At 34.1% G+C, this 14137-nt stretch overlaps 1 protein-coding gene across 4 annotated transcripts; it reads right to left on the bottom strand.

The window, feature by feature from the left end:
* Nucleotides 9997-14131, bottom strand: LOC109840027. Of its 4 annotated transcripts, none has more exons than XR_002246784.1 (7): nucleotides 13249-14131; nucleotides 11659-11766; nucleotides 11391-11510; nucleotides 11048-11310; nucleotides 10874-10966; nucleotides 10662-10760; nucleotides 9997-10512 (listed from the first exon to the last, which is right to left on the bottom strand). XR_002246784.1 is itself a non-coding variant. In XM_020408524.1 (7 exons), exons 4-7 carry the CDS (start codon nucleotides 11170-11172, stop codon nucleotides 10168-10170), a joined length of 633 nt encoding a protein of 210 aa, XP_020264113.1. In that variant the 5' UTR covers nucleotides 11173-11310; nucleotides 11391-11510; nucleotides 11592-11766; nucleotides 13249-14131; the 3' UTR covers nucleotides 9997-10167. The 4 variants fall into 4 exon arrangements, 3 of the variants coding, with proteins under 3 accessions (XP_020264113.1, XP_020264111.1, XP_020264114.1); XM_020408524.1 differs by having other exon boundaries at nucleotides 10874-10937; nucleotides 11592-11766; XM_020408522.1 differs by having other exon boundaries at nucleotides 10874-10937.

Below are 14137 nucleotides of genomic sequence, written 5' to 3'. Positions count from 1 at the left end.
TCCCTGGATTGCTTACAAACCTGTTCATAACTCCCACTGCATGGGCAATGTCCGGCCTCGTGCAAATCATCGCGTACATGAGACTCCCAATGACCGAAGAATATGGCACACTGCTCATATGCTCTCTCTCTCTCTCTCTCTCTGCATCTGTCTTAGGCGATTGCTCCTCGTATAACTTGAACTGGCTTCCAATGGGTGTGCTGACAACCTTAGCATTCTGGATATTGAATCTCTAAAGTACCTTCTCGATATATTCAGTTTGGCTCAACCTCAACGTCCCTTCAGGTTCATCCTTACTGATTCGCATCCCTAGAATCTGCTTTGCTGCATCCAGATCCTTCATTGCAAACTCCTTTGCCAACTGCTTCTTCAAACTGTTTATCTCCTCTAAACACGGTCCTGCTACTAATATGTCATCAACATATAATAACAATATAATAAAGCTGGACTCGAACCTCTTAAAATAGCAGCAATGATCCAAATTGCATCTTCTGTAACCATTGTTTTGCATGAAGTTATCAAACTTCTTGTACCACTGCCTCGGAGCCTGTTTCAAACCATATAAACTCTTTTTGAGCTTGCATACCATCTCTTCCTTTCCTTCTTCAATGAAGCCAATAGGTTGTTTCATGTAGATTTCTTCATCCAAGTAACCATGAAAAAAGACAGTCTTCACATCTAACTGCACAAGGAAGAGGTTTTCTGCAGCCACCAAGTGTTAGCCTTCTTGTTTTGATGATGTTTAACAAATAATTTACTTCTAATGTTGTTTGTCTAGTATTTGTGGCCTTCTTGTTTTGATGATGTTTAACAAATAATTTACTTCTAATGTTGTTTGTCTAGTATTTGTGTTTTGTATCTATTATAGACAAACTGTTTAACAAATAATTTACTTCTAATGTTGTTTGTCTAGTATTTGTGTTTTGTATCTATTATAGACAAACAACGAGTTGGAGGTTGGATGGATTACGCCATAACGATCATATCAAATGGAGGTTGGCGGATTAGTAAGTGAAGCTATGTACAATTCAAGTTGAAGATCCAAGTTCAACATTCATCCGTAAGTATACCAAGTTGAGCTCATTGAAGACCTTCATCAAGCTTGGGTAATTTAGTTTAGGTTTTATATTATGTGTGTTAGTACTCTAAGCTCAATCATACACACACACTTTTTATTGGTTCCTATATATATAGTTATATATACATATACATCTTGGTTTTTAGTTTTATCCATAAACAAAGTTTTTACAAATAAATTCCAAAAATTATGTATACATGTTTGTTTTCTATGTGGATAAATTGGTTTGGTTTAACTTCATAGATATGAAACAAATATATATTCATATTCATACTCATATGTTTCATATTCTATTGTATTTGTGAAAATATTGTATTCATTATTTATAGATTTCATAACAATAGTTTATATCTTTCTTTAAGTCTATAAAATTATTTTGTAATGTTTCAAAACATGGTTAAGCTAAAAATATCAAAACTCATGTGTTCACATTTTTATGTTTTAGACTATTTTGTAAAATGATGATATTTCTCATTTGGGATGTCCTTTTTGAAAACCAGTTTTTGTAACATGTGTATTATCGTGTTTACAATTATTTCTCAAAGTTTTATATTTTTCTGAATTTATTTGATATTTTTAAACAGGGTTTCAAAATTATCAAACTGCTTCTAAACCTGTTTTGTCATATATCAGTTTACGGTTGACCGTCATGGTCGACCGCACCTTTGTTTTCCTTACGGAGCCATAAGCAACTTTTACGGTCGACCGCCATGATCAACCGTCAGCTCGAAAATTTCCCACGGTCGACCGCCAAAGTTTCTGAAAATTTTTCAAGTCTTGAAAGTATTCATATACATACTCATATGTTTCATATTCTATTGTATTTGTGAAAATATTGTATTCATTATTTATAGAATTCATAACAATAGCTTATATCTTTTATTAAGTCTACAAAATCATTTTGTAATGTTTCAAAACATAGTTAAGCTAAAATGTCAAAACTCATATGTTTACATTTTCATGTTTTGGACTATTTTGTAAAATGATGATATTTTTCTTTTGGGAGGTCCTTTTTGCAAACCAGTCTTTGTAGCATGTTTATTATCATGTCTACAATCATTCCCCAAAGTTTTACATTTTTTAAATTTATTTGATATTTTTAAACAGTGTTTTAAAATCGACAAACTGTTTTTAAACCTGAAAAATTTCATATATCAGTTCCCGGTCGACCGCCACGGTCGACCGCGCCTTTGTTTTTCCCTCAGGATGCAGCAGAAACTTTCGCGGTCGACCGTCACGGTCGATCGTCAAGCTGAAAATTCCCACGATCGACCGCCACGGTCGACCGTCGAACTCTCTGGAAATTTTCTGAGGTTCAAACGTGCCTCGCGGTCGACCGCGAGAATTTCACGGTCGACCGCCGATAGCCCAACGGCTATTTTTGGTACAAAATCGTATTCCTGATTTTCTGGGATTTTTGTTGTTTTGTTAGGGATTTTGGCTGTTGGTTTCTCTTCCTATATAAACCCCTCAACCCCTCTTCTATAAGTAACCAAGGAGAAAGCTCTAAACAAGTTTGAGAGGGTTTTACAATTTGTTTAGTTTGTTTTTAGGGTTTGCTTTTACAAAGAGGAGCTTGCATCATTTGTTGAGGAGTTCATCTTCAATATCTTCTCATCCTCTCTTTGTGTTTATCGAGAAGTTTTCTAACTCATTTATCTAGCAATTTTATTATTGATTTTCATATTCTTATTATTGCTAGTTTGTTATTTGAGTTAGATTTTATTTCACTCATTGTTTACACACACCCACATGAGCTTATTGTATTTTCATACATAGTATATTTGGGTTGGTGAGAGTTCTTATTGTATTTTCATACATAGTATATTTGGGTTGGTGAGAGTTGTAACAATTGAGTGTGAGTTTTCATTATGTTCTCATTCATATTAGAGAACAATCATTTGCTGTATTTGTGCTTATTGTGAGATACACTTTGTAATACACTTGTACACCGAGAGGAGTGTGTGGTGAGAGTCGGGGATCGTCCCAAGAGGAGTGGCGTCGGTTGATGAACCTAGGGAGAGGTTGTAACCGAGCACTTGAGGGAGACACGGTTAGGTCCAACACTTGTGAGGGTGTAAATTAGGTTTGCAAGAGTTTGCGTTGTAGAGTTTTCTGTTAGCTAGAAAACCGAGTGTGTAGAAGTTCCGGCTTCCAAACCGGATTGTGATAGTGGATTTCTCCCCGAGAGTGGGGAGCGGAGACGTAGGACGGAAGGTCCGAACTCCGTAATCATTTGAGTGTGTTTGAGTTTGTCATTGGCGCATTTGCTTATGCATTTATCTTATATCGCCAATTGCCTATTACTCTTGTATATTTTACCCTATCACATTTGTAGTTTGATTATATCACCCTTGTGTTAGTTTATATATCCTTGCATATATTTTTATCATATAGGATATATCTCATTGTTCATATTGCTTATCCTAGCTTATTATCTTGTTGTATTTCATACTTGCTAGAATAACTTATTAATTAGTTTTAATTAGCATAAAATAGGATTAGATTAGCATAAGACCCTAATCACCCCCCTTTAGGGTCTAACAATTGGTATCAGAGCTTGGTACTCTTTGATTTAATGTCTAATCACCTTGAGTTAAAGATCCAAGTTATCTTATTTATGATAATCTAGTTATGATTATATTTGTCTTGCTTGCATATATTCACATATATATCATAAATATGGGTGCATTTCGTTTAGGCTATGATCCAAATATTGCTCCAAAATATAGAAATTTTACTTATGCTCAATGGTGCTCTAAATTTAAAATATTTGTTGAATCTAGAAATATCGACTTATGGAAAGTTATTGATTGTGCTTATGTTGTGCCCACATTGGAGAAATCCAAGTGGAGTAATCATGATAAGAAAATGTTTACAATGAACAAGCTTTTGTTAGAATTTTTGCTTAATGCTTTTGACTCATCATTTTCTAACAAATTTGTTCATTTTGATAGTGCTTACAAACTTTGGAAATTTATTGAAGCATATCAAGGGGACTTGGAGGCAATCCAATAAGCTTTGGAGGATTCTTCTTCAAGTTCATGTGGAGCATCATGCACACGGCCACAAGAGGATAATTCTTGTGTAGTAAGTGATTCTGATTCCGATAATGATTTATCTATTGATGAACTCGCTTGTGCATATGAGAAATTATCGCATGCCTACACTAAATTACAAAATAATTTTATTAATCTCAAAAGCAAGCATGTTAGTTTAAAATCCGATCATGAGAAACTAGCCTCCAATTTTGATATCATTTCTCAAGAAAATGTTGCTCTTAAAGAAATTAATGATATGTTAAAATTGGAAAATAAAAATTTGACTTCATCCATTTCTAGCTTAACTCATGCTAATAAAGATGTCATGCTAGAAGTAGAATGCATTAGAAATGAATTTGATTCTTTTAAGAATAACCATACATGCTCTACTTCTATTATCAATGATGTTGTGACCAATAATAAATTGAATCTTGTGAAAAACCGTATATCATGCTTAGATTCATCTTTTAACACATGTATTGATAATCATAAGAAACTTATGGACAAGTGTGCTAATTCTAGTGCTATAACTTATAAATCACCTACACACTATGCACACTTGTATAGCAAAGTTTACAAGTGCTCTATTTATGGTCGTAAAGGCTATTTAGCTAAATTTTGCTATGATGCACACAAACATAAAAATGTCAATGCTCCTTGTGCATCTCATCAAGTCTCTTCATCACATGTACACACACATGTACCCATTATTCATCATAAGCATGCTAATGTGTATCATTGTGATTTTTGTGGTAGAGTTGGTCACTTAGCTAAGTTTTGTTTTGATTTGCGAAAAGTTTCTAAATCGCAAAATATTTCAAGTAGACCAATATTGTTTCAAAATATTTCACATTTGCAAAATAATCTTAAAAGACCATCTATGTTTGCAAATGTTACTCGTGCACGAGCTAATGGTCCACAAAAACAAATGGATCTCTTTCATTGCACAAATTATAATCGGAATGGTCATTTGAATGAATATTATTTTGACCGTGTTAGTGCACCATATGTGCCCAAGAGGGTTCATAACCCTAGGGCTTTGAGCTTTAATGATAAGGGTCATGTCCCTAAACAAACCGACACCAAGAATACTTGGGTGCCAAAATAATTTTTAAGCCAATAATTTTAGTACTTTTTTTTCTTGGTTTTGAAAAATATATTTTAAACTTTTATGAAAAAAATCCTTTTATTGGTCAAATTCTTTTGTTTTCATGATTATTGGTTTTGTTTTGATGAGGGGTTTGTGTTTATATAACCCTCCGGGTTTATTGGATGTTTATTCCCAAATCGTGTTTACCGGATGTTTAAATATTTACATGGGTTGTTACTAGCTCAAGAGCTAGATATAGTTACCTTTCTTGATTTTTAAAAATCAATAATGGTTTGGTTTGATACTCTTAAAAATGATAGTTCATAATTCTTGTATGTTACTTTTGAACTATGAAAATTTTGCTTTGATTTGTTCTTTTGAATTCATTATATAAGCACAAATAGATGATTCAAATTTTAAATATGCTTTATAATATATTCTTTATGTGGTTTGATCAAGTTATACAAAGAAAATTTTCTTCTTTGATCAAACATTGTTTTTGGACTCAAATCTTGATTTATGACTTCATTTGAGTGATTTATTTTCCCTTGAAAACTTTTTTCATGGTTCTCATGTTTTTCTCATTCCTTTGTTTTCATAAATCTATTTTTATACATTATGTTTTTAAAATTGTGTAATGAGACACTTCTTTCATATTTATATGTGTTCTCATTGTCTTTTTGTATGTGAGTGATATTCAGCATATTCATGTATGCTTGCTCACATATATGTGCCTTGATCATTATTGCATATATTCCATAAGGTATTTTGATAGGGGGAGCAATCCCTATATCTTTCTATGTGTTATAGTCACCCATGCTTATAGGTAGGGGGAGCTTTCGCTCTCTTTCATCTATATGATTTTCCCCTTTTTGATATTGTCAAAGGGGGAGAAATATTATGAGTATATTCTTTCTTGTTTATATGCATGATATATTATACTTTGTATATTCATTTTCTTTCATGCATATATCCTTTTTGTAAATTATTTGTCATCATCAAAAAGGGGAAGATTGTTGGCCTTCTTGTTTTGATGATGTTTAACAAATAATTTACTTCTAATGTTGTTTGTCTAGTATTTATATTTTGTATCTATTATAGACAAACAACGAGTTGGAGGTTGGATGGATTGCGCCATAATGATCATATCAAATGGAGTTTGGCGGATTAGTAAGTGAAGCTATGTACAATTCAAGTTGAAGATCCAAGTTCAAGCTTCATCCGCAAGTGTACCAAGTTGAGCTCATTGAAGACCTTCATCAAACTTAGGTAATTTAGTTTAGGTTTTATATTATGTGTGTTAGTACTCTAAGCTCAATCATACACACACACTTTTGATTGGTTTCTATATATATAGTTATATATACATATACATCTTGATTTTTAGTTTTATCCACAGACAAAGTTTTTACAAATAAATTCCAAAAATTATGTATACCTGTTTGTTTTCTATGTGGATAAGTTGCTTTGGTTTAATTTCATAGATATGAAACAAATATATATTCATAATGTTTGTTTTCTATGTGGATAAGTTGCTTTGGTTTAATTTCATAGATATGAAACAAATATATATTCATATACATACTCATATGTTTCATATTCTATATATGAAACAAATATATATTCATATACATACTCATATGTTTCATATTCTATTGTATTTGTGAAAATATTGAATTCATTGTTTATAGACTTCATAACAATAGCTTATATCTTTTATTAAGTCTACAAAATCATTTTGTAATGTTTCAAAATATAGTTAAGCTAAAATGTCAAAACTCATATGTTTACATTTTCATGTTTTGGACTATTTTGTAAAATAATGATATTTTTTTGGGAGGTCCTTTTTGCAAACCGATCTTTGTAACATGTTTATTATCATGTCTACAATTATTCCCCAAAGTTTTACATTTTTTTGAATTTATTTGATATTTTTAAACAGTGTTTTAAAATCAGCAAACTGTTTTTAAACCTGAAAATTTTATATATCAGTTCATGGTCGACCGCCACGGTCGACCGCGCCTTTGTTTTTTCCTCAAGATGCAGCAGAAAATTTCACGGTCAACTGCCACGGTCGACCGTCAAGCTGAAAATTCCCACGATCGACCGTCACGGTCGACCGTCGAACTCTCTGGAAATTTTATGAGGTTCAAACGTGCCTCGCGGTCGACCACGAGAATTTCACGGTCGACCGCCGATAGCCCAACGGCTATTTTTGGTGCGGTCGACCACGAGAATTTCACGGTCGACCGCCGATAGCCCAACGGCTATTTTTGGTACAAAATCGTATTTTTGATTTTCTGAGATTTTTGTTGTTTTGTTAGGGATTTTGGCTGTTGGTTTCTCTTCCTATATAAACCCCTCAACCCCGGCCCTCTTCTATAAGTAACCAAGGAGAAAGTTCTAAACAAGTTTAAGAGAGTTTTACAGTTTGTTTAGTTTGTTTTTAGGGTTTGCCTTTACAAAGAGGAGCTTGCATCATCTGTTGAGGAGTTCATCTTCAATATCTTCTCATCCTATCTTTGTGTTTATAGAGAAGTTTTCTAACTCCTTTCTCTAGCAATTTTATTATTGATTTTTATATTCTTATTATTGCTAGTTTGCTATTAGAGTTAGATTTTATGCCACTCATTGTTTACACACACCCACATAAGCTTATTGTATTTTCATACATAGTATATTTGGGTTGGTGAGAGTTGTAACAATTGAGTGTGAGCTTTCATTGTGTTCTCACCATATTAGAGAACAATCATTTGTTGTATTTGTGCTTATTGTGAGATACACTTTGTAATACACTTGTATACCGAGAGGAGTGTGTGGTGAGAGTCGGGGATCGTCCTAAGAGGAGTAGCGTCGGTTGACGAACCTAGGGAGAGGTTGTAACCGAGCACTTGAGGGAGACATGGCTAGTTCCAATACTTGTGAGGGTGTAAAGTGGGTTTGCAAGAGTGTGCGTTGTAGAGTTTTCGGTTAGCTAGAAAACCGAGTGTGTAGAAGTTCTGGTTTCCAAACCGGATTGTGATAGTGGATTTCTTCCCGGGAGTGGGGAGCGGAGACGTAGGACAGAAGGTCCGAACTCCGTAATCATTTGAGTGTGTTTGAGTTTGTCATTGGCGCATTTGCTTATGCATTTATCTTATATCGCCAATTGCCTATTACTCTTGTATATTTTGCCCTATCACATTTGTAGTTTGATTATATCACCCTTGTGTTAGCTTATATATCATTGCATATATTTTTATCATATAGGATATATCTCATTGTTCATATTGCTTATCCTAGCTCATTATCTTGCTAGGATAGCTTATTAATTGGTTTTAATTAGCATAAAATCGGATTAGATTAGCATAAGACCCTAATCACCCCCCTCTAGGGTCTAACACCAAGCTCAACACCACCCTGATGGTTGTGAGCTTTACAACAGGGAAAAATATTTTCGTGTAGTCCACTCCTTCCCGCTGCTAGAACCCCTTTACAACTAATTTAGCCTTAAACCTCTTGCTTCCATCACTCTCTTGCTTGACCCGTTAGACCTATTTGTTATGCAAGGTCTTTTTACTGTGTAGGTAGCTTGGCTAATTCCCATGTCTCATTAGTGAGTAGAGAATTCATCTTCTCCTGCATCGCATGCTCCCACTGCTAAGATTCACTCACTTACATAGCCTCCTCATAGCACTCCGGTTCACCGTTATCTGTCAACAATAAGTAATCAAGAGATGAAAGATACCTAAGATTCAGTTTGGGTACCCTGGATGGCCTCCTAAGCTACACGTCCTGGGTAGTTACTTCTGCACCTAGAGCTTCCTCCGTTTTTCGGTCAGAACAAACATCATCACCCATATCTAGAAGTTCCTATAAATCCATGTACTCGGTTCCACCTGTATCCGAAGTGCTGCTCCCACTGTTTTAGCTATCCTTGGTATTTCTCATGTCCTTGTACATCACCTCCTCATTGAATATGACATCTCGGCTCCTGATGATCTTCTTATTCTTCTCATCCAAAAGACGATACTCGAACTCATCAATACCGTATCCAATGAATGTGTACTTCCACTACAACAGAAAAGCTAATCCGCGAGGAACAAGTTTGTCGTTGAAAGTCGAGATTCCCTCGCCGTAGTGTGTTGGCGAGGAAAAAACTTTGGTCACCATTTCCTCGCGGTAGCGTGGTCAAGAAAAGTTTCTACGAGGAATATTATAATTTCTCACGAAATCCTTTTTGCGATGAATATATTCTTTTCTCGTTGTTACTCTTTAGCCTCGATATTTTTCCTCACCTAATCTCATATCTTTTTCATCGCTAAACTATAGTTTCCCCGCTAATGATACATGAATAATACTTAATTTATATATAATAAAAGTTCTAAAAAAACTATTTTCGTCGTTGTAAGTATCTTTCAGCGAGGAAACTGTTCCTCACCAAAGGTAAATCTTTAACGAGGAAATTAATTTTCTTCATTATATGTATCTTTTTCTCGTGGAAACAGTTCCTCAAGAAAGGGACTCAAAGACGAGGAAATTTAAATTTATCGTTGTAGGTTGTACTCCATATTCCTCGCCAAAGAAATTCAATTACGAGGAAATTTACATTTGTCGATATAGGTTATATGATCTATAGCGAGGAAAATTATTTTTGCCGTTATAGGTTGTATCACTATAGTGAGGAAATATGTTTTTGTCGATGTAAGCAGTATACTCTATAATGAGGAAATATTCTTTTGATGACGTAAGCAATATACTTATAATGAGGAAATTTTATTTCATCAATAATAATGCTATTACGAGAAAAACGCTCAAAATATAAATAATTGTCATCAATTGTCACCACAATACATCAAAACAATTAAAATAAATAAAGCAAACAAGTTTCTACCATAAGTAACAATGCTAGTCTAAAGCAATAACAAATACAACATGATCAAAGAAACATTTCTCCAAGTTTAAGTTCACTAAGAATACTAAGCTGATGGATGTTGCCTGGAAAAATTAGCCATAAACTCCTCAAACTTTTTGGCTTGCTCCTCCAATCTTTGGATTACCTCATTTTGCGCATCGATCTTTTGTTGTTGAGTTCCTACAAGTTGTTGGGTCTCTTGAAACTGTTCTTGCAACTCTTTATTCTTTTCAGACATTTCACTCATCGAAGAACGAGAGAACCTTAATGGTGGTGGTCTAGGGCCAAAACCACAGCCCTTAATGTAGCCTGATTTGACTTTCAGAACTTTTGCACAAATTTCCTCATCTGCTATTGTTCGAGTTCCATCAGGTTGAGTAGTATCTGCTCGCATCTTTATCATTTGATCCTATAAGTAAAAAAAAATATATCCAGTTCAATCATATGTAACTTCTCAATTACAACCTAATCAATATAATCCTATTTAGAATAGTAATATCAGTTTCACCTATATTCTTAAAATATTTTAAAAGCATGCATCATTAACACGTTACTTACCCATTTTTCCTTTGCTCCCAAGTCCCATCCTTTTTTTGTGCTTCTATACTCTGTTTCAAAACGATCAATTGCACCTTGCATCTCTCCAGTCTGTGCTACCTATTGCATTCAAACATATTTTCTTTTTCAGCATATATATATTTCTTTTTCAGCATATATATATGTACACAATTAAGTTACAAATTTATAAGCAAAACTAAAAAGTATCTTACAATTTGCTCTTGGTGTGAAATAAATGATTTTGACCCAACTTTGTGGTGATATGTCAACTTTGACCTATTAAGAACATTCTTTTCTGAGCGAATCTAAAATTATTAAGACATACAGAAATAAGTAAATAAAAAAAATGTAATGCGTGAAGAAAAATAAAAAAAAAGATATTGTACCTTAAACTTTTCACTAGAAAAATGAGTGCAAAGAAACTCTCATTCTTCCTGAGTCTTGACAGCTTCATGTTTGTTTTCAATTGCCTCCAGTTAGACGTAGTTTCGAATTGTGTAACCAATTTCATTTGCAAACATCTCTACATAAGGGCCCGTAGGTCTGCCATTTTCTTCAGTCAGAGTCACAGGTATTTTAGAATTCAATTGGGAGAACACCTTATCTGCATTCACTCCTCTCGTATTCCCTCGCACCTTTTTGGTTGTACCTTTGACATAATTTTTATTAAGAACATAACACATATGTATATTTAATTCTCAAAATATATGTATATAATGTTTTGTATACCTGGAGGAGGCTCCTAATTAATATCTGACATCACATTATCATCTCGCTCTTCAGCTATGGCGTTTACCACTGGCTGATCATTAGCACTTTGTTGCTGAAGACGTGCACTAACTCTAATCCCTGTCATTCGAGTTTGTAGTTTAGGTATACCCTTCTAATTTGCAATTGATGAAAATGAAATTCAATTCAACTTCTCTACACCTTTTAGAGGAAAATAATTCAATTCAGCTCAATTTAACTGAATTCAGCTCAATTCAACACCACTTACGAGTAGTAGTTCGTTGTATGGTGACACCAATACTACTAGAATTCAGTCCATCTGCTACTGAATTTTGGCATGCTTGATTGGAAGTTTGCAAACGAGTACGTTCTGTACCTATTAGCATACACACTTGTTAGAAAGTAAAAACTAACGGTACTTAAATATTGTAGCAGTAAAATGAAGATTACATATTTACTCGGATTAGAACCGGATCCATTCCCTACAGAATTCACATATGGCAAATCACTAGTTGCTACATGAGAACTTTTCTTTTTCAATAATTCTGCATGTGATTGATTACTTGGTGCATTACCTGTTATTACTGCTAGACTTCGATGGATAAAAGTTCTTGTAATAGTGACTAAGGTGACATCATACAGAGATTCACACAAAACATAGACATAAGGATAACCTCTAGTTACTCTTCTTTCTCTAAAATCAATTAATTCCGTCAAACAATCATGTGACATGTACCTACCTTGCTGTGAGAAATTAGAAAAATTCAATCAACACTAAGAATTTAGATAAGCGAATGTCCTTGCAGTATTGCTAGCCAAGATGACGCAAACTTTAATCTTAACATCAATATCACAGTAAGACTTTTATGCCACAGTATCTCCAAAAATTCATGATTGCACAGTCATTCCCAATTCAACAAGCCATGTATATTACAAGAGGCATTAGTAGAACCTCTTGCAATCAGTTGGAACCCTATTTCAAGTAGATGTTCTGCGTGCAAGCATATATCAGGAATGATTTGGAGACTGAATTACATGAGTTCATTTTGGGAGGCCAGGACAAATCTATAGGCTGTGAACAATAGTCAAGACATGTATGAACAACTAATATCTAATAATAGTCTTATCAAATAAAAATGGTGGAAGTTAAAGAAAGTAATTAATGAAATCAAGTATTATGGCTTCAAGATATTACAGTTCATATATTTTCTGAAAATCTTGCTCCAGTTGCTCGAAAAACAAATTACAGTTCATACATGTCTTATCAAATAAAGATACTAAGTAGTTAACATTTATATACCAGATTCTATATTGCATCGTAACTCGACACAATGTTTCTCACCCTAGCTATGCAAACAATACAAAATTTACCCGTCACAACAAAAACCAACTGATTGAGTAAGCACCGGTTCCAATGGGTAAATCTAACTACCAAATTCATCGATTGTAACCAAGGGTTCAAAGTGAAAAAAATATCAACAAACTGTAATCAACATTAAAAAAATAACTTTCGCTTGATACAATGACACTGGTATAAACATGGCTTATTTGTGTCTAGTATTTCTTTGGATTTTGCTTATCACTATGTTATATGCATATCAATGTGCATATTTGGTTATACAAAATGAACAGGTAAGAGTGGGAAAACACTTTGTGCGGAAAATAAAAAAATGCAGCAAGGAGCTTCCACTATAATGGCAAGAGAAAAATGTGAAGAAATTTGTAATAATATACATCTCCCCACATCCAGTAGGCTAGAAAATAAGAAGATTAGCAAAGGGAAAAATGATTTCACATGTCAAAATCCTAAAAGCTAGAATTAATTGCTTGAAACAAGACGAAGCTCAAGAACCAAAACCTTCTCGAGTAGAAGCCGTGCTTGTTCTCAGGGATGAGACATCGATGCTGTGCAAGCTTGCTCCTCTCTGGACGACAGATAAATATATTGTCCTCATCATCTTGTCCATCCTCTATAATTACTGTCCTCATCATCCTCATCACCACCAACTCAATTAGAAAGACAAATAAATATACAAAAACAATCAAGTTCAAGTTTTGTTACAATCTTCAAGGTCTCGTCCTACATTGATCAAAGTTGACCAAAACCATTTCATTGTCAATATCAGTATCAAGTACTACCATTTAGCACTGCTCTTCAAATAACACTAAGCTCGTCATTAATCCTAAAACTTCTTAAACAACATTTCACACAATATCAAGATAGAGAACAAGAAGATGATCCCAGTCCATTCAAATGTACTTAGCATTTATCAATATCTCATCAAGAACCCTTTATCACCCCAAAACTGATAGCTGATACAACATAATTAGTAGGGTAATTGTAGACAACCCATCTTCTCTATCAGTGACACTTATCACCCTCAAATCTTCTATCACCATTTATCACCCTTGCATTGACACTTTTCACATAATTAATTGCATATAACCACCTTTTCCTCAATAATTTAGAGGTAATAAGTACTAATAAATGAGTTGAGCGGTGACAAGTGGGTAAAAATGAGGGGTTTGACTGCAATTTACCCTAATTCGAAGGAGGAATAAATCTAAAATCCGAAAGCTAATTCCAAATAGCAACTAAGTCCATCATCATCGTGATCGAAATTCAAAAATAGCATTCAACACTTCCGCTAATACTTCAGACAACATCTAGACAATTGAAAACAAGAAGATGCACAGACGCATTTGAGCCTACTCCGCATTCATCTACATTTCATCCATAAGCACTA

This window comes from Asparagus officinalis, chromosome 5, assembly GCF_001876935.1.
Source record: "Asparagus officinalis chromosome 5, Aspof.V1, whole genome shotgun sequence".
NCBI classification, from domain to species: domain Eukaryota; kingdom Viridiplantae; phylum Streptophyta; class Magnoliopsida; order Asparagales; family Asparagaceae; genus Asparagus; species Asparagus officinalis.
This window is presented reverse-complemented; position numbering and strand designations above follow the sequence as displayed.

Coding starts and splice junctions, on each gene's coding strand:
- LOC109840027 (XM_020408524.1), bottom strand. CDS start 11,172: ATGAAATTGGTTACACAATTCGAAACTACGTCTAACTGGAGGCAATTG. Junction 10,761..10,873: donor TTTCACACCAAGAGCAAATT/GTAAGATACTTT, acceptor TGAATGCAATAG/GTAGCACAGACTGGAGAGAT. Junction 10,513..10,661: donor TGGGAGCAAAGGAAAAATGG/GTAAGTAACGTG, acceptor TTTTACTTATAG/GATCAAATGATAAAGATGCG.